The 20960-nt window shown below is 42.5% G+C and overlaps 1 protein-coding gene across 1 annotated transcript in view; it reads left to right on the top strand.

The window, feature by feature from the left end:
* The first annotated feature begins 9876 nt into the window (after positions 1–9876).
* The window catches only part of INPP5B (inositol polyphosphate-5-phosphatase, 75kDa), an 81879-nt gene continuing 70795 nt past the window's right edge, over positions 9877–20960 (top strand). Inside the window, 5 exon segments of the mRNA XM_006886592.1 lie at positions 9877–9954; positions 10305–10399; positions 11843–11940; positions 12084–12113; positions 13908–14018. Of these exon segments, the coding sequence (XP_006886654.1) occupies positions 9886–9954; positions 10305–10399; positions 11843–11940; positions 12084–12113; positions 13908–14018 (403 nt within the window). The 5' untranslated portion in view covers positions 9877–9885.

Genomic DNA, 20960 nt, shown 5'->3' with positions numbered 1-20960 from the left:
CCATAGATAGATGGGTTGATCTCTGGATTCTCAATTCGATTCCATTGATCTATGTGTCTGTCATTGTACCAGTACCATGCTGTCTTTACTACACCTTTTCTAATTTTTTATTCATTGTTTGCACATTTCCTTCCCCACCAGCCCACTCTGCAGTGTACTCCTTGTTCGAGATTGTTCTCATACATATAATGCATAATCATATATTCCTTTCAGACTAGGGACTAGTCTTTGGAGAAGGACATCATGCTTGTAAGGCTGGAGAAACAGTGCAAGAGAGGAAGACCTTGAATAATATGGATTGACACAGTGACTGGGACAATGCGGGTGGGTATGTCAGAGACTGAGACTGGCTCAGAATAAAGCACAGTTCAGAGCTGTTGTACATAGGATTGCTATGAGTCACAGGTGACCTGATGGCACATAACAACAACAATAACAATTTCAATTGACGCTGAAGAAATTAAGACTAGTCCACAAGAATGAGGCTATCCCACCTGAATTTAAAAGTAATTTTAAGAACAGGTTAGAGGCATTGAACACCATTGATCAAAGACTAGAGAACTGTGGATTAATATCTAGGCTATCATCCATGAAGAAAGTAAAAGATTATTACAAAGATAAAGAAGGGGGTGGGAACCCACCAAACCAAAATGGATATCAGAAAAGACTATGAAAATTGCACTAGAGCCTGGAGAAGCCAAAATAAAGAGAAGAAATGCTGAAGTAAAAAAGCAGAACAGAAGTCTTCAAAGGGCAGCTTGAGAAGGGAAAGCAAGTTATTATATTGCTGTTGTTGTTGTTGTTGTTATGTGCTGACAAGTTGACCTGGCTCATAGCAACTCTATGTACAATGACTCTAAACCCCAACAAAAATGGTTGTCAAAAGGAACTTTGAATATTGAACTAGAGCAGCGAAAAGTCAAAGCAAAAGGAAGAAATCAAGAAGTTAAGGGGTTGAATAGAAGATTTCAAAGGGCAGCTCGGGAAGACAAGTCAAAGTATTATAATGAAATGTATAAGGAGCTGGAGTCAGAAAATCAAAAGGGCTGAACTCGCTCGACATTTCTTAAGCTGAAGAAAATAAAGACAAATTCAAGCTGCAAGCTGCAATGTTTAAGGATGCTATGGGCAGAATATTGAATGATTCAGGAAACATTAAAAGAAGATGAAAGGAGTATACAGTCACTGTACAAAAAAAGAATTGACTGACACAGAAGAATTTAAAGAAACAAGATATGATCAAGAGGCAATGGTGATGTAGGAGGAAGTTCAGGCTACTCTGAAGGACTTGGTAAAAAGTAAAGCCTCAGGAATTGATAGAATACCAATTAACATATTTCAATAGATGATGCCCTGGATGTGCTCACTAGGTGTGCCAAGATATCTGGAGGACAACTGCTTGGCCAATTGACTGGAAAAGATCCATATTTATTCCCATTCCAAAAAATGTTGGCCCGACAGAGTGTGGAAATTATCGAACAATATCACTAATATCACTAGCAAAATACTGTTTACGATTATCCAAAAACTACTAGATCTATCAGAAATACAAGCTGGGTTTAGAAGAGGTCATGGCAACTAGAAACATTATTGCCAATGTCAGATGGATCTTGGAAGAAAGCAAAGAGTACCAGAGGAATGTCGATCTGTGTTTCATTGACTATACAAAGGCATTTGACTTTGTGGGTCCCAGCAAATTGTGGCTAACCTTGAGGAAAACGGGAATCCCGAACACTTGATTGTGCTTTTGTAAAACCTATACTTGGACCAGGAAGTAGTTCTCAGAACAGATCAGGGAAACACTGAATGATTCAAAATCAGGAACGGAGTGCATCAGGGATGCATCCTGTCTCCATACCTTTTCAATCTATATGCATAACAGATCATTTGAGGAAGAATGTGGCATCAGGATTGGAGGAAGACTCATCAAAAGCCTACATTATGCAGATGACACAACCTTGCTTGCTGAAGCTGAAGACCTGAAGCGCTTGATAAAGAAGGTCAAGGACTGTAGTCGTCAATATGAATTGAAACTCAACATTAAGAAGACAAAGATTCTCACCACTGGGCCAACTGGCAGTACCATGGTAGTTGGAGAAGAGATTGACGTTGTTAATTACAGCTTGCTCAGATCCACAATCAGCACTCTTGGCACCAGCAGTTAGGAAATCAAAAGATGAATTGCATTGGGAAAATCTGCTGTCAGGAACCTCTCCAAAATCCTGAAAAGCAATGGTGTCATTCTAGAGACTAAGGTGGACTAATCCAGCCCATGGTCTTCGCAATTACTTTCTATGCACCAGAGATCTGGACAATGACTAAGGAAGACAGAAGAAGAATCAATGCTTTCAAATTGTGGTGCTGGAGAAGAGTCTTGAACATACCATGGACCGCCAAGAAGACAAATAGCCTGTCTTGGAGAGGGGAAAACCAAGTTTCTCCATGGAGGCTAGGAATTTGAAACTCTGTCTCACATACTTTGGGCAGATGGCCAGAAGACACTGGTCCTTGGAGAAGGACGTCATGCTGGCAAGGGTAGAGGTACAGAGCAGGAGAGGAAGACTCTGTATGAGATGGATTAATACAGTAACTGGGGCCATGGGGGTTGGTATATCAGAATTAGTGAAACTGGCTCAGGACAGGGCAGGCTTCAGAGGCTTCAGAGCTGCTGTACATAGAGTCACCGTGGGCCTTGGGCAACTCGACGGCAAATAACAACAACAACATCCTGAGGCCACCTCACCATTGCCAACAATCCATCTCATTCAGGGTCTTCCTCTCTTGCACTGTTCTTCCACCCTTCCAAGCATGATGTCCTTCTCCACTGACTAGCCCTTCCTGACAACATGCCCAAAATATGTGAGACAGAGTTTCAAAAGTAATGTTTCCAAGGAGCAATCTGATTTTGCTTTCTCCTTGTATAGATCTGTTGTTCTCTTCGCAGTCCGTAATATGTTCAATACTCTTCTCCAGCACCTCAATTCAAACGTATCAGTTCTTCTGTCATCTTTATATATAGTCCAGATCTCAGATACATATGTTGTTCTTGTTGTTAAGTATTGTTGAGTCAAGCATGACATGTAGTGAGCCTATGAACAACAGACCTGAATCCTGTCCTATTCTATGCCATCCTTATCACCAATGATACACATGAGCCGATTGCCACAGTCACTGTGTTAATTCATCTTGTTGGGGGGTTCTTCCTCTCTTTTGCTGAGCCTCCACCTTATAAGAGTAATATCCCTTTCTAAGAAGTAGCCTTTCGGGGAGCTCTGGTGGCCTAGTGGCAAGGAGCTGCAACTACAATCCCAGAGTCGAACGGTTCGAATCCACCAGATGCTCTGCTGGGTAAGGAGGGACAATCTCCTCCTGTACTAGTCAGATCTGATTTGACGGTACATGCACACAAAAATAATAAAATAAAAAAAAATTTAAAAAAAAGAAGTAGCCTTTCCTGGCAACATGTCCAAAGCACATGGGAGGAAGCTTCACCAGCCTTGTCTCCAAGGACTAAAAGAGCTCTGGTGGCTAATGGTAACAAACCACACTGCAATCCCAAAGGCAGATGGTTGGATTCACCAGCGCTCTGTACGAATAGAATGGGCTGTCTCCTCCTGTGTGATTTACTGCCTCTGAAAATCCGCTGAAGGATTGGCTATGGGGTCAGTTCTGACTCAGTATACACAACAGCAACAATTACAACAACTAAATGGAATGTGATAATTCAAACATAGAACTGACACAGAAATGGGATAAGAACAGAGAAATCTTTATGTTCACTTCTAGATGAAGAAATGAAAAGAAAAACCTGAATGTTTGTGTGGCTTGTGTCAGTAGCATTATCAACTATTCTGACAAGACAAGAAAAAAAAAATAGGCACAACCTAAACTGGTAAAGTTACAAATCAAATGCAGTAGATCTGTGTGATACACTACATAAAGGAATCTTGCAGACATCATTGGGGGGAGGGAAAAATACGTGACAATGAATAATTTTTAAAAAAAATAATTTTAATGAGAATTTACAGAGATTTTGGATTTCCATTCGAATAATTTTTTTTAAGTGAACTGAGCGATAGGAGGAAAATGAGCAACAATGAATGAATGAAAATCCAACTTCTTTTTTTTTTTTAAATCCAACTTTGCTGTAAACTTTTTACTTTTTTTTTTAATTATTATTTTTGTGTGAGTGTACCGTCAAATCAGATCTGACTGGTACAGGAGGAGATTGTCCCTCCTTTCCCGGCAGAGCATCTGGTGGATTCAAACCATGCGGCCTCTGGGATTGTAGTTGCAGCTCCTTGCCACTAGGCCACCAGAGCTCCCCTAGCTTTGCTGTAAACTTTTGTTAAAATAAATTTAAAAAATGCTGAAAAGATAACATTATTGTAAGTTTTAAAAACCTGAGTCTAAAATGACATAATTTTCCATTTACATGAAATGTCCTGATGGGCCACTCCATGGAGACAGAAATTACATGAGTGGTTGTCTGGAGTTAGAATTGAGATTGGAAGTGGCTGCAAAAGTGCATAGGGGAAAAAAATTGAAAAGTTTTTTAAAAAGTGCACAAGGCATCTTTTTTCTTTCTTTCTTCATTTTTTTTCATTTAATTTTTTTTATAATTTTAATGAACATTTACAGAGAGTTTGGATTTCCATTCATTCATTGCCTCAAGGCATCGTTTTTATTGGAGGATGAGTTGGCAGCGAAAACATTCTAAAATTGGATAGTTTTAATTTTAAAAAGTTATTTTGGTTCAAATCCACCAGATGCTCTGCCAGAAAAGGAGGGGCAATCTCCTCCTGTACCAGTCAGATCTGATTTGACGGTACACGTGCAAAAAATAATAAAGTAAAAATAAAAAAAAGTTATTTTGGGGAGATGGTTTGATAGTTGCACAACTCCATTAGTTTCCTAGGAAGAAATGAATTTTTATTTAATGTTAGCGGCTTTTTAAAAAAAATTATTATTATTAATTTTAACAAAAGTTTACAGAGATTGAGTTTCCATTCACTCACTGTTGCACTTTTCTCTCTGTCCACCCTCCGTCCCCCAATTTGCTCTTCTCTTTGAAAAGTAAATTTTTTTCATTGTTATTCAATCCCCCCCCCCAAGTCCACTCCACTATGCAGTCTTTGTTCTGGATTCCTGTCATAACAATAATACATAATCATATACCCCTTTTAATCAGTTTTCTCCCTCATCTGTTTCAATGCAGTATAAATTATTTATCCTGTCTTTCTCAGTCTCTCCCCATCCCTGATGTCAGTCCTGTTTTACAACAGTGGCACTATGCAGTATTTGTCCTTTTGTTACTGGAATATTTCACTCAGCATAATATCCTCCAGGGTCACCCATTTTGAATAAAATTGCATAAGTTCCTTGTTTTTCAATGCAGCATAGTAGTCCATTGTGTGAATATACCACAGCTTCTCTAGCCATTCGTTTGTTGATGGGCACTTAGGTTGTTTCCAACTCCTTGCTATTGTGAGCAAAGCCTCAATAAACATGGGTGTGCATAGTGGCTTTTATAGTACATAAATGATACATTAATGATATATATGAATTCATGTCTAAAAAAGAGTCATGAAAAATCAAAAAACTAGAGTAATGTAACATATGTCTGGAGTAATTGGTAAATGGATAGAAAAGATTAAACAAACTAGTAGAGGAAAGAAGGGGATGGTAAACATCAAGGTATGTGGAGATTGCCAAGGAACCAGAAAGTAGAACTGAAAAGACATGGACCTTCATCCAGAGGCAACAGAGAAAGAAACATTCTCTTAAGAGCCAGAACCTTGAATTCAAGTCTAAGCTCTGGTGATTAGAAGCAGCAACTCCAAGTTCAGGGAAAGAGGAGAGGGTACTGAATAGAAGCTACAATGATCACCCCATGCCCAGAACTTGCTCGTTTGTTAACTGCTCCTTCTGCTTGAGTCGAAGCTTGGGAATCAGTTCATTGAATAGATTGTTGTTGTTATGTGCCATCGAGTAGTTTGTGGCTCATAGCGACGCTATGTTCTATGCTCTATCCTGTGCCAACCTCACTGTCTCTGACACACCCACTCCATTACCCCAATCACTGAATTGACCCATCTCATTAAGGGTCTTCCTCTCTTGTGCTGTCCCTTCACCCTCCCAAACATGATGTCCCTCTCCAAGGTCTCTCCTTGCAACATGCCCAAAGTATGTCAGACAAAGCTTCAGAATCTTTGACTCCAAGGAACAGCCTGATTTCACCCTCTGCAGGACAAACTTGTTTGTTCTCCAAGCAGTGCATGGTATATTCAACATTCTCCAGCACCACAGCTCAAAAGCATCAATTCTCTATCATCCTTAGTCACCAGCTCTCTGAAGCATAGCATGCAATTGCAAAGACTGTGGCCTGGAGCAGGCACACCTTAGTCTCCAGCCTGACTTTGTTGCTTTTCAGTACTCTGGAGAGGTCCCTGCCAGTTGGCTGACTTTCCCAATGCAATTCGTCTCTTGATTTCCTGGCTGCTGGTATCAATAGTGTTGGTTGTGGAGCCAAGCAAACTAAAACTGTTAGCAATCTCAATCTCTTCACCATCCATAATGATGCTGCCAATTGGTCCAGTGGTGAGAATCTTTGTTTTCTTGAAGTTGAGCTTCAATCCGTATTGAAGGCTGCAGTCCTTGACCTTTTGCAGCAAGCAGGTCCTTCTCAGTCTCAGCAAGCAAGATTGTGTCATCTTCATAATGCAGGTTGCTGATGGATCTTCCTCCAATCCTGATGCCACATTCCTCCTAGTTCAGGCCAGCATCCTGGACAATCTATTCTGCATACAGATTGAAAAAGGTATGGAGACAGAATACATTCCTGGTGGATACCCTGATTTTGAACCATGCAGTATCTCCTTGCTCTGTTCTGACAACTGCCTCTTGGTTCAAATATAGGTTTCGCATAAGCACAATCAAATATTCTGGGATTCCCATTCTTCTCAGAGTCAGCTACAGTTTGTTGTGATCCACACAGTCAAAAGCCTTTGTATAGTCAATGAAGCACAGACAGACATTCCTCTGCTACTCTGCTTCCTGCCAAGATCCATCTAACAGTAGCTATAATATTCCTAGTACGATGGCCTCTTTTAAACCCAGCCTGCACATCTGGCAGTTCTCTGTTGAGGTGTTGCTCCAGTTGTTTTTGGATAATTTTCAGCAGAATCTTGCTTGCATGTGATATTAATGATATTGTTCAATAATTTCCACACTCTGACAGGTCACCTTTCTTTGGAATGGGAACAAATATTGATCTCTTCCAGTCAGTTGACCAGGTAACTGTCCTCCAGATTTCTTGGCACAACTTAGCACATCCAGGGCGGCGTCTATTTGTTGAACTCTGTCACTTGGTATGCCATCGACTTCTGGAGCCTTGTTTTTTGCCAATTCCTTCAGAGCAACTTGAATTTCCTCCTTCATTACCACAGGCTCTTGCTCATGTTGTTGGTGTTATGTGCCGTCAAGTCACTTGTGACTCATAGCAATCCTATGTACAACAGCTCTAAACTCTGCTCTGTCCTGTGCCAGTCTCACTGTCTCCGACACACTCATCCTGATTGCCCCTGTTACCGAATCAATCCACCTCATAGAGGGCCTTCCTCTCCTGCGCCTGCCCTCCACCCTCTCAAGCATGATGTCCCTCTCCAAGGACCCCTCCTTACAACATGACCAAAGTATGTCAGACGAAGCTTCAGAATCCTTGCCTCCAAGGAGCCACCCGGTTTGACCCTTTCCAGGATGAATCTGTTTGTTTTCCTAGCAGTCCATGGTACCCTCAATACTCTTCTCCAGCACCACATCTCAAAGGCATCAATTTTCCTTCTATCCTCCTTGGTCATTGTCCAACTCTCTGATGCATAACAAGTGATTGCCTGTATCAGACACACCTTAGTCTCAAGAGAGACACCATTGCTCTTCAGTACTTTGGAGAAGTCCCTAACAGCAGACTTTCCCATCGCAATACGTCTTTTAATTTCCTGGCTACTGGTGCTGAGAGTGTTGACTTTGGAGCCAAGCAAACTAAAGCTGAGAACAATCTCAATCTCTTCACCATCCATTCTGATGCTGCCAATTGGCCCAGTGGTGAGAATCTTTGTCTTCTTGACATTGAGCCTCAATCCATATTGGAGGCTGCAGTCCTTGACCCTCTGCAGCAGGTGCTTCAGGTCCTCCTCACTTTCAGCAAGCAGGGCTGTGTCATCTGCATAACTCAGATTGTTAATAGATCTTCCACCAATCCTGATGCCGCATTTCTCCTCATAGAGCCCAGCCTCCTGGATGATCTGTTGCTCATACATTGTCAATTAGTTAATTCAGTAAACCTTTTTGAGGGCCAGCTGTCTGCCACAAACTGTGCTGTGGTGAAGGAATGCAGAATTCTTAACTCTGTTTGAGATACCCCTCACAGTACTGCTCAAGAGCAGGATGACAAGATTTACACCTAAAGGTCCATGAGAGAGCTCTGGGGAAAGACGGCAATTTCCTCCCATGTGACTTACGGTTTCTGAAAACCTACTAGAGGTTCAGCGGGTCAGTTCTGATTTGAAAATACATAAGAGCAATAACAATAGTCCCTAAGGCAGAGAAGACTGAGGCTAAAGGAGGAAACATGTGACTATGTGGGGCAGTATAAATGGTGCATTAATTGAAGTTAAGACCTTCATTTAGTCCCAATTTTGCCACGGGGCTAGCTGCGGGGTCGTGGTCTATTTGCTTCATCTTTCTAAGTCTCTGTTGGCCTGCCTGAAAAATTGGGGATAATACTTCTTTCTAGTGTTGTTTGCCTTTAAACTTGCAGAGATTAGTTATTTTGAGGAAACCAGTTTCAGTGGAGTGGGAGGAGTTGAGCACAGACTTGAGGAAGAGATAAAAAATTTATTATCTTTCCCGTAAGGCAAAGAAAAGCAAACTTCTTCCGGGCCTTGGGCAGAAAATTATGGCCTCAGGACTTGGAGGTGCAGGGATTGGGGTTATTCATTAGAGACGCCTTTCTGGAATTAGGACCCCAGCGTATCTCAGGATCTAAAGAGTTAATGGGGGTGAGGGTGCCCCCCTACAGGACGATTGTTGTGGGCATGCTGGGACTTGTATGCTGATTGACCATCGTATGGCGCGGGGGCTGTTGGGAAGCGTAGTCACAGGCCCAGTCTGGGGCTACAGTGTCTCCCGCCGCCGGTGACAGCTCAGGAGGTAGGCTGCAATGACAGGACTGGGTGCAGGTTCGGAATAGGGGAGTCAAGGCAGAACTGGGCAGGAGGAAGGGTGCAAGTTGACAGCTGTGGGCCCTTGTCCCGCAGCTGTCATGACCAGACACCCACCCCCCCATCCCCGCCCTGCAGCTGATGCAATCAATGAGGCCTGTGGGAGTGGGGGTGGGGGGCAACCGGATGCCTTTCCCACTTCCAGGGAAAAGGAACGGGATAAGAGCTACCCTTCCCGTGAAAATAAAGGTATATTTCCCCAACCTGATGGAGACCAGCACCTAGTGAAGTGCCAGCAAAACTAATTCACCCCGAAATGGAGCCAAAATCCTGTCTCAGGAACAATGGGAGCGGACCTCCGCTCCAGTAAGGACTCACTTTCCACTAGATCTGACCCCACGTGGGAACAACTAGATGCCTGCCCAGGCTTCGGGTCAGGGGCAAAGGGCCACGAGCCTATCCTTAAGAACTTAAAAGCCCCACCCTTGGGAAAATGGGTAGGACCAGACCCTCCCTCTACTGTCCTCTTCTTTAAAGGCCCTGTTCTTCCTCGCCCCACTCTTTGAGGAAGCTCCATCGCCTCCTGGGTAACCTGTTGACCAAAACGGATGTCTATCCATATGTGTTCGCTCAGGGTGTGTCTCTCTGCTCAGCAGGGCTCAGCATGGACCAGTCCGTGGCAATTCAGGAGACTCTGGCTAAGGGAGAATACTGCATCATCATATCCTTCCTAGTGCTGAAACCCCAGCCCTGGGGCCTGCCTTGGCCTTGGGAAAGGGAATAGAAGGTGTCACTCTTCTCTGCCTTTTATCAACCCACTCTTTCTCCCTGCAGTCAAGGAGAGAAGGAAATGAGTAGTAAGTACCCACCCAGTGCTGGACCACAGGAGCTTTAAATATCCAGTTATCTGCCTAGCCACCTTTCTCTCCACCCCTTGATGTGGAAACCTGAGAGATGAAGTTCTTGTTCAGGGTCAGAGAGTAAATCTGTGGGGACAAGAGCAAGAAGGCAGGTGAGGCTGGACCGGCAGTGCTGGGAGTTTTCCCATCCCTGGTCTCTGTTTTCCTTAACACCAAGCAGCAGGCAGTGCAAGGTGTGCTGTGTGAGGGAGACAGTCGGCAGAGCCGCCTACTGGGGCTCATCCGCCACCGCCTGCAGCATGGTGGCCAGGAACACGCGTAAGTGAGGGCTTCGAGCTTTGTGTGTGGTGGTTATTCTACAATGTACCCTCCAGCTGGACTCCAGTCATCTATCTGCGGCAGGGTTTGAGATGGCCTAATGACAAGAAGCTGCACTGCAATCCCGAAGGCACACAGTTCAGACCCACCAGCTCCTCTGTGTGAGAAGGATGGGCAGTGCATCTGAAAACCTGACAGAGGGTCAGTTTTGACTCTAGGGTACACAACAACAACGATAGTTGATTCTTAAACACTTCTTAGCACTGTCGAATCACAGGCATTAACTCATTTAATCCTTCCAACTTGGTGAGGGACCTTTCTCAAGAAGAGGCAGTTTGACATACTTAGTGCGGAGCTGGAGCTGCACTGAACCAGAACGTAGGGGGAGCGAGTTTGGCCTGGCTGGCTTCACATCCAGGCTTTGTTAACTTTTAAGCCACATGATCTTGAACAAATCCTCTGCATCTCATTTTGTCAGGATTAAAGCAAACAAGTACCTGTAAAGTGTTTAAAACAACAGGAGATATCCTTCCCTGGAAAAAAAAAAATAAATAAAAATCAGACCTACTTTTGATAAGTCGCTTTTGATTCACGGCGACCTCTAAGTCTACAGCATAGAGAACTACTCCATAGGGTCTTCTTCAGTGTCATCTTTAAGGAGCAGATCTCCATCTTTCTTCCCTGGTACCATGAGGTAAGTTCAAACTGCAACATGCAGGTTACTCTCTCTCTCTGTCATTGTTGAGTTGGAACTGACTCTTAGCTGACACTTCATTGGATTTCTAAGACTGTAAATCATACAGGAGGAGATTGCCCTGGAGCAGCTGGTGGACTTAAATCATCAGAGAGGCCTTGCCTTTGGATCTGCATGCAGCGCAGCTCTCTACAGACTACACCACCAGAACTCCAATGCAAATCGCACTCAGGGATCTACATTAGTGCTCAAATGAGTGAAACAGCTCAATGCCTGTAGCATCTGTATTTTACATGGAAGAGGGGGAGGGAAAGAGGGAGGGAGAACCAGTCTTAAGGTTAGGTTTTAGAGCTAGTATGTGACCCCTAGTGTTTCAGAGCTGAGAAGGAAGGGGCCTTAGACAATTTCTAGTCCACCACTCTCATTTACCAGATGAGAAATTGAGATCTAGGGGAGGGAAAGGAATTGATTGGGTCCACTGTCTCTCTCTCACACATAGTGCTAGAATGTGCAATAGGTAGATCAATCACATGTTTTACTAGCAAAAGAAGTTTGGCTTTGATGTCCTCACCTATAAAACTGGAGTTCATGTTGGGCTCTGGGGAAAGAGATGACACAAGGAGGTTTGCATTGTCAAGGCCAACAAACAGTCCAAGGCCTCAAGGAGGGAGTACAACCACCTTGAACCTGCAGAATGGATCCAAGGGGCAACAGCAGCCCCTGCTCTCATCTCTGCTTCCTGCCTTTAGCCTCTTCCTGTACACGCACCGGAGGATGGCCATTACCGGGGACGATGTCACTTTGGACCAGATCGTGCCAGTCTCTCGGGATTTTTCACTGGAAGAAGGTGCTGCAGGGGGTCAGGTGGTAGGAATTCTTTTCCTCTGGGCCCCTGTGTCACCTCCTTCTTCAGGGGACATAGATAAAGCTGGGGTGCAAGGGAGATATCTATAAAGCTGGGGTGCTCAATGATCATTTCCTTCTCTGCAGTGTCCCCAGATGGTGAACTCTACATCCTTGGTGAGTAGGCTTTTCAGTTGGGGTCCCAAATAGGGAAAGGGAGTGTAAGATCTGCAGTGAGAGGTGGGTGAAAGATGAGGAGTTAGAGCACCCCCTTAGATTGTTACTGTGTTAAGACTTTGTGGCATCTGGTCCATGCCCACTTTGGGCCTTCATCCAGCAGGATTGCTCCAAATGTTCCCGTATCACCATGCAGCCTTTGCACAAGCCTTTGCACACTTTTCCCTTTTCCTCATACTTTCTTTACACTTAGCCAATGCCTACTTATTCTTCATGATTTCAGTCTATACATGACTTTTCCCAGTTTGAACACTTTGGTTGAACACCTATAGTCATGTGGATCTCACTGCTACAGCTGCTTTTTTTCTTATCCTTGGTGGCTCTCTGCCACTCACAGTTGATCCTTTGTAACTTATAAACTTATTGAATGTCTTTCTTCACTAGATGCTAATATTAAGAATACTAATAGAAGTAAATGTTTTGGGGTCAGGAAATGTTACACCCACATCTTACTGTGCTTTCCTCAAAAGTTAGTGAAGCTGTTTTCATGTCCATTTTATAGACTAGGTAACTGAGGCCTCCCAAATTAAGTGATTTAATAAGTAGTGTGACTTAGTTATTTAGTTCTGTTATAACAGAAATGCTACAAATTGGTGACTTGAACAAGCAGAAATTTATTATCTCCTAGTTTAAACCAAGAAGTCAAAACCACAGCCACCAACAAGGCTCCAACTCATGGTGACAAAATACATTGAGTTTCTGAGGTGGTAAATATTTATGTATTTCATTCAGAGCAGCTGGATTTGAACAAGTGGCTATTGGGTTAGCAGATCAATACATTATATATGATGCTACTGTGGCTCATTTTAGGAAGTGAGAAGTCCGTATTTAGGGTGCCAGCTCTAGAGGAGGGCTTTTTCTTCCTGTCAAGAAAGGCTTTTCCTCTGTGCAGGGCAGGGTCCTTGTCTCTTCTGAGCTGCTTCTCCTGGGACATCTTCATGTGGCATGTGTCTTCCTCAGCTCTGCTTCTCTCACCTGCTCATTTAATCTCATTTATCTCTCAGAAGGGATTTAACACTCTATACTAATGCTGACTCATTAACAAAAGGAAGACAGCCTATTCCCAAATGGAATGATAACTACAGGCACAGAGACATATTTTTTTGGAGGCAGAAGCATGATTCAATACATAATATGGTGGAACCAGGATTCCCACTCAGATCCAGACTCTAGAGCCCATATGCTTAACCACTTTACTAGACTGTTTCTTTCTACTCATTCATTTCAGCAGATTTTAAGTGTCTGCCACATGCCAGGTGGGTATAAATTATGAACAAAAAGCCTTCCATAGTCTAGCTCCCTGCAGACAAGCTCTTACTTGTTCTCATCACCATGGTTTGTCCTGCACAGTGCCTGGCACAGTCAGGTAGACTGACTGATGACAACCCTCTTGTCTGTCTGTCCCATAGGATGGTAATAAGAGTGCATGTTCAGAGAATCTGCTTTGGGGTTTTTTCCCCAGCTCCATCTAGTACTGTTGGGGTCAATCTTACTGACTTTTTAGAATTTTGGTTTACCCCATATGTAAAGCAGGGATGATGTAAATTTGGAGCTGAAGTCACAGAAGATCTCATTTATTTATTTATTGCCCCAGCAGCAGACCTGAGAGAGTTGCTTAAGGAGTCAAAGGGAGTTTGGGAGCCTAGACTGCCGATCCTCCATTCTGGGAATCCTAGCCTTAGGATGAATCTGAATGCTCCTCTCCTGGGCTCATTTTCTGCCTCTTCTGTGCAGGCTCAGATGTGACTGTCCAGCTGGACACTGCAGAGCTCAGCCTTATATTCCAGCTACCCTTTGGCTCACATACCAGGATGTTCCTCCAGGAGGTCGCCAGAGCCTGTCCAGGTAGGTAAGACCCCAGCATCTTTTGGAGACATGGCTGCATGCTTAACCACCTGTTCCAAGAGACCTCTCACCTTCTAGACTCCATGGTCCTGTGCGCTGTCAAAGCTGCTAGCGTAAGGCTGCATTGCCCCTAGGCTACCAGCCAACTAAAGTTCGCTGGTTTTTTTATATATTCTTTAAAATGTTTTTATTTTTTTAATTTTATTTTTTATTTTTTTTAATTCTTTATTTTTTTACTATTATTGTGTGTCTGTGTACCGTCAAATCAGATCTGACTGGTACAGGAGGAGATTGTCCTTCCTTTCCCGGCAGAGCATCTGGTGGATTCAAACCATGCGTCTCTGGGATTGCAGTGCAGCTTCTTGCCACCAGGCCACCAGAGCTCCCCGCTGTTTGTTTGGTTTTTTTTTTTACCAACTTCTTGACTGAGTTTTCCATCTGGCCCAGACTCTTTTGCTCTCCTGGTTTTAGACTGTGTTCTTGTGCAGAAATTTCTTACAAGTTGATAAGTCAGCATCTCAAGAAGTTTATCTTTTCCTTCTCGGCCAACTACAGTTAACACCAGGGGAAGGCTGGGCTCTGCTGCCCTGGAACTTGGCCCTGGCCCCTCACTCACCTGAGAAAATGATCTCACTTTGACCTGGCAGTGAGAAGTTAGTGACCTCTTGGGCAGAATTTGTTTAGATCTGTAAATCAGGTAAAAGAGTTTGTACAGTGCAGAAGATCACCCAGGGAGCATGCAAATATCAGCCGCCAGGTGCTAGGGCTTAGATGTTTATCCAAAACTATTCGCTGCTTTGAGGGAGCTCTGGTGGCCTAGGCCCAAAGACAGCTTCTCTGGAAATGTGAATCCTCCAGTGGCCCTGCAGGGGAAAGATAGATAGGCCTTTTCTTCCTTTGCAATTAATAGTCTCCGAAAACCCACGGGAGAGTCAACTGTGAGTCAGTTCTGACTCCACGGCAATGAAGTTTTTTGAGCTTACCTGTTAAACTAACATCTTGTCTGCATGAATGCAGGATGGAGCTTACCTTCTATCATGGTCTCACTATGGGGCCTCCTTTGGCTCTAACTTGTTATCTTACTGTAGACCCTCTGGGTCTTGAGATAGCAAAGTAGAAAGAAAATTATAGACTCTTGAGTGCCTGATTAAGAAGTGGAGAATCTAGTTTAAAAGCAATGAAAAATTTACCTGAAAATCTTAAAATAATAATAATAAGGATAACTTCTTTTTTACTTATCGTAGTCGTTGTAGTTGCTGTTAGCTGCCATCCAGTTGACAGCAACTCAGAGTGACCCTGTGAACAACAGATCTGAATCTTGTTCTGTCTTGCACCCTTGTCACAATCTCTGCCATGCTCAAGCCCTTTCTGAAGTCACTAGGTCAGTGCATCACTTCTCTCCTGTTGATTCTCTGCCTTTCCCAGAATGATGTCTTTTTTCCAAGGACTGGTCCCTCTTGGCAATGTGTCCAAAGTTTCACCATGCAGGAGCATCCCAGCTTTACTCCCTCCAAGACTGATTTGTTTGTTCTTTTGGCAGTGAGTACTCCTCTCCAGTACCACTAATCAAAGACATCAATTCTTTTTTGGTGTCTCTCATTCATTGTCCAATATTCAAATGCATATGAAGCAACGGAAAATATCATGACTCAGATCAGATACACCTTAGTCTTTTTTTCTTTTTTTTAAGCCTTGCAGCTTTTTTTTAATGTTTATCTTACTATTTTGTGTGTGTGTACTGTCAAATTGGATCTGACTGGTACAGGAGGAGATGGCCCCTCCTTCTCTGGCAGAGCATCTGGTGGATTTGAACCGCATATCTCTGGGATTGCAGTACAGCTTCTTGCCACTAGGCCACCAGAGCTCCCTGGACCTTAGTCTTTAAATAGCTAACCTTGCTCTTTAGCACTTTAGAGAGGTTCTGCACAGTATATTTTCTCAATGCAAAATATCTTTTGACTTTTTTTTTAAATTAATTGCCATCGGTGATGACATGGCATCTCATGTTTGGTTTCTTTAAAAAAGGTTGTTGCTGAGTACCATAGAGTTGGAACCAACCGATAGCTGACCCTTCAGTGGGTTTTCAGAGGCAATCAATCCCAGGGGAGGAGACTAACTATCCTTCTCTTGTGGAGCAGGTGGGTGGTGGATTTGAATCACTTGCCCCAGGGACTGCAGTGCAGCTCCTTACCACTAAGCCACAAGATTTGTGATGTCTTGCCTGCTGCCACCATGGGTACTGATTATGCATCCAAGTGAAATGAAGTCATTGACAACTTCAGGCTTTTCTCCAATTATCCTGATGTTACCTACTGGTCCAGTGGTGAATTTTTGTTTTCTTGATGTTTAGTTGTAATGCATATTGAAGGCTTTAGTCTCTGATCTTTACTTTTTGTAAGTAAGGTTGTGTCAGGTTGTTGATGAGTTTTCCGCCAGTCCTGATGCCACATTTTTCTTCATATAGTCCAACTTCTTGAATTATTTGCATACAAATTATCAGCATACAAATTGAATAGGTATGAAGAAAGGATATAACCCTGATTTTAAATAATGTAGTATTTCCTTGTTTTATCTTGTACTGTTGTGGTCTGTGAATAGGTTTTGAATGAGCACAATTAAGTGTTCTGGGGCTCCATTTTTCTCAATGTTAGCCATAATTTGTTATGATTCAGACAGTAAAATGCCTTTCATAGTCAGTGAATAAAAGGAAACATCTTTTTGTCATTCTCTAATCTCATCCAAGTTCCATTTGACATCCGCAATGATATCCCTGGTACCCCTGCTTCTTCTGAATCCAGCTTGAATTTCTGGCAGTTTTCTGTTTATGAAAACCCCAAAATGTATGGACACAGAAGTTACACAGACCATTGAGTTTGAAACCCATCTCAGTTGTCCTGTAGCTGTGACTGGGTAAGCCATATCACCTTATTGAATCTTTGCTTTTGCAGAAAGAGTTTTTGATCTTTGTAGGCAAAGATTATAAGGCTTCATCAAGCATACTTGGGGCACATGTTGCTAGGAGAAGCTATTCCTTGGAAAGGGACATGATACTCAGAAAGGCAGAGGGTTGGTGAAGAAGAGGAAGACTTTCAACTAGGTTGATTGACACAGTGACTGCTGCAATGGATTCTTGTGTGTCAGGACGTCTCAGGATGGCCCAGTATAGGACGGGGTTCAGATCTTTTGTTCATAGGGTCACTATGAGTCGTTCTCAACTCAACAGCACCTAATAACAAAAATAAATAAAGGTGGTCTTCCTGATGAGGTCATGGGAGGTAAATGAGGTCATACATGTGAAAGTGTCCAGCACATAGTAGAAGCTCAGAAAATATTTTCCCCCTCTATATGAAAGTGCTCATAATTAAAAGTGCTAATATTAAATGTTGAGTTTACATTTTTAATTGTGATTTGGAAATTTACAGAGTGAGTTTTTCTTTCAGCCCTTTATGCACATTTTATTTTGTGACAGTAATTATAATTCTCATGTTGTAATAGCACTCTTCTTGCCTCTTCCCTGTGATTTTAATTTCCATTAATCTTTACATCCTAATCCTTCCTCCTCTCTGAGATTTTTGCCAGGGCAAATAAAGCCATGTTGATCTTGTAAATATAGTTGTTCTTAGGATGAGTGTCTCCTTGGTGTTACTGTTTACCTTATGTCTTTGTTGGCTGACCACTTTAGGTTTTCCACGTGCTAGAAATTATTCTAAGAACTTCTCATACAATATCTCATTTTAATTTTCACCAGTCTTACAAGGTAAACAAATGATCTTCATTTTACAGAAGAGAAAACTCAGGCTCAGAGGGTTTAAGTGCCTTGTCTAAGTATAAAGCTGGTAAACTGTAGAGCTAGAAATAGATATATCTGAGTAGCCAGTTCTTGGAAAAAGACATCATGTTTGGAAAGGCCGAGGGTCAGTGAAGGAGAGGAACATCGTCAACAAGATGGATTGACACAGTGACTGTATCAGTGGGCTCAATTATATCAGAGATGATGAGGATAGCACAGGATAAGGCCTGGTTTAGATATGTTATTCATAGGGTCACTATGAGTCATAGTCAACATGATGGCACCTAACAGCAACAATTCCAGTCTGAGCTTTAGTCTGCTGCAGCCCATGTCACCTTGTCCTATGTCGATAGCTCTGGGAGAGCTGCATATAGGTGGTGATGTTTAGTTTGAGACTTGAAGGATAAATGAGTTTTTCCAGGAAGACAATAAAGAGGAAAAGGACATGGTGGTGAGAGGAAAAAGCAGGTCGTTGGGCAAGGCTGAGCTTGGGTAAGTTGTTGCTGTTACATTTATGACTCATAGTGAATTTATGAACAACAGAACTGAACCCTGTCCTGTCCTGAGCCATCTTCATCATTTCTGACATGCTTGATCCTGTTGATATAGTCATTGTGTCAATCCATCTCATTGAGGGTCTTTTTCTTTTTTCCCTTATCCTCCACCTTTGTAAGCATGATGTCTCTCTTAAAGGAATAACACCCCTCCCAACAACAACAGCATACTCAAAGTATGTGAGACAAAGCTTCGCCATCCTTGCCTCTAAGGAGCCCTATGGTTTCCTTGTCTCCAAGATGTATTTATTTGTCTTTTTGACTGTTCATGGGATATTCAGTACTCTTCTCCAACACCACAGGTCAAAGACATCAATTCTTCTGCCATCCTTATTCATGGTCCAGCTCTCAGACGCATAACACGTGATTGAAAAGACTATAACCTGAATCAGGCAAACATTAGTCTTCACACTGGCACCATTTCTGACTGCAGACTTCCCCAATGCTATGCATCTTTTGATTTGTGCCAAGGATGATGATTGTGGATCTAAGCAAGATGAAATCATTGACAATCTCAATCTTTTCTTCATGATATGAAGATATGATGACATGATATGAAATATCATGATATGATATTTCTTCAGGAATCTCAATTTTTTCTTCTTCTAACATGATATTGTCTATCGACTCAATGGTGAGGATTTTTGTCTTGATGCTAAGATGTAATCCATATTGAAAGCTGCAGTTTTTTATCTTCTGCAGCAAACATTTCAAGTCCTCACCATCAGCGAGTGTCATCATGTCATCTATATAACACAGGTAGTTGATGAGGCTTCCTCCTATTCTGAAGCCACCTTTTTCTTTATAGAGTGCATCTTCTTGAATGATTTGCTTTGCCTACAGGTTGCACAGCCTTGATGCATATTTTTCTTGATTTTAAATCATGCAGTGTCCCCTTGTTCTGTTCAGACAGCAGCTTCTTGTCTCTGGTGCAGGTATACGTTTCATATAAGCATGATTAGATGTTCTGGGATTCCCATTCTTCTCAATGTTAACTATAATTTGTTATGATCTACACTGTTTGCATAGTCAAACCCATAGACATATTCTCTACTTTCAATCATGATCCATCTGACATTAGCAAAAATATCCCTGGTTCCACAGCTTCTTCTAAATCCAGCTTGAACTTCTCGCAGTTCTCTATCAATGTACTATTCTAGCCATTTTTGCATGATCTTGAACAATATTTTGCTTGCCTGTGACATTAATGATATTGTCTGGTAACTTACATATTCTATTGGATTACCTTTCTTTGGTGTTTTTTTCCTTGTTGTGTACCGTTGAGTCAGATCCTATAGGCACGGGAGGAGATTGCCCCTCCTTCTCCGTCAGAGCGTCTGGTGAATTTGAACCGCACACCTTCAGGATTGCAGCGCAGCTTCTTGCCACTAGGCCACCAGAGCTCCCTTGGATTACCTTTCTTGGAAATGGGAACAAATATTAATCTCTTCTGGTCAGTTGATGAACTACTTGTCTTCCAAATTTCCTGTACAGACTGCTGAACACATCCAGGGCTGCATCTGTTAGTCGAAACATGTCTATTGGTATCCCCTTGGCTCCCAGGGCCTTGTTTTTTGCCAGTGTCTTCAGTATGAGGATGGCGCAGGACAGGACTGGGTTCAGATCTTTTGATCACAGGGTCACGATGCGTCGTACTCAACTCAATGGCACCTAACATCAACAATGACAACTTCAGTGTTGCTTGAACTTCTTCCTTCATTACCATTGGTTTTTGATCAAATGCTACTTCTTGAAATATTTCTGTGTAGACTTTTTTTGGTAACATGACCAATAAGAATGTATATTCCCTCCATCTTCTTTTGATGCTTCCTAGGTCATTTAAGAGTTTAGCATCTCTCAGTTTTGCAACACAAGGTTTGTATTTTGGTAAGAAACTGCACTGCACTCCCAAAGGTATACAGTTTGAATCCACCAGCTGTGCCATGAGAGAAGGATGGACAATCCCCTTCCTTGTGATTTACTGCCTCTAAAGACCCACTGGAGAGTCAGTTATGGGTTGGTTCTGCCTCGAGGTACACAACAACAACAACAGTTTGAAATCCAAACAAGTTTTTTCCTTTTTATTCCTCTGACTCCAGCTCTATGCACATTCCATTGTTATATTTTGTTTTGTCTTCTTGAGCTGCCCTTTGAAATCCCTTTGTATTGGTGTCTCAATGCTCAGGAGCAATTTTCAGTCTCTTCTGACACTCATTTTGGTCTTTTCTTTCTTCTGTCTTTGTAATCATCTTTTGCTCTCTTTATGGATGATATCCTTAATGCCATCCCACAACTCATCTGGTCTTTGATCATTAATGCTCTATGCTTCAAACCTATTCTTGAGATGATTTTTAAATTCAGGTGGAATATACTGAAGGTTACATTTTGGTTTATGTGGAAAAGGGCATAAAAAGAGGTGAGCCAGGAAAAGCCAGCAGGGGGCAGCACATTGTAGTTCTAGTATTGCCAACAAAGAGCTTGAACTTTGCCTTATAGCTCCGGGAGGGGAGCCCATAAAAGCTGTTAATTTATAAGTGACAAGGTAGAATTTTTTTATATTAGGAAAGTCTCTCTGGCAACTCACTGGAAGAGGTAATC

Source organism: Elephantulus edwardii, unplaced genomic scaffold (genome assembly GCF_000299155.1).
Source record: "Elephantulus edwardii isolate Elephantulus edwardi_28Jun2011 unplaced genomic scaffold, EleEdw1.0 scaffold00049, whole genome shotgun sequence".
Classification (NCBI taxonomy): Eukaryota; Metazoa; Chordata; class Mammalia; order Macroscelidea; family Macroscelididae; genus Elephantulus; species Elephantulus edwardii.
This window is presented reverse-complemented; position numbering and strand designations above follow the sequence as displayed.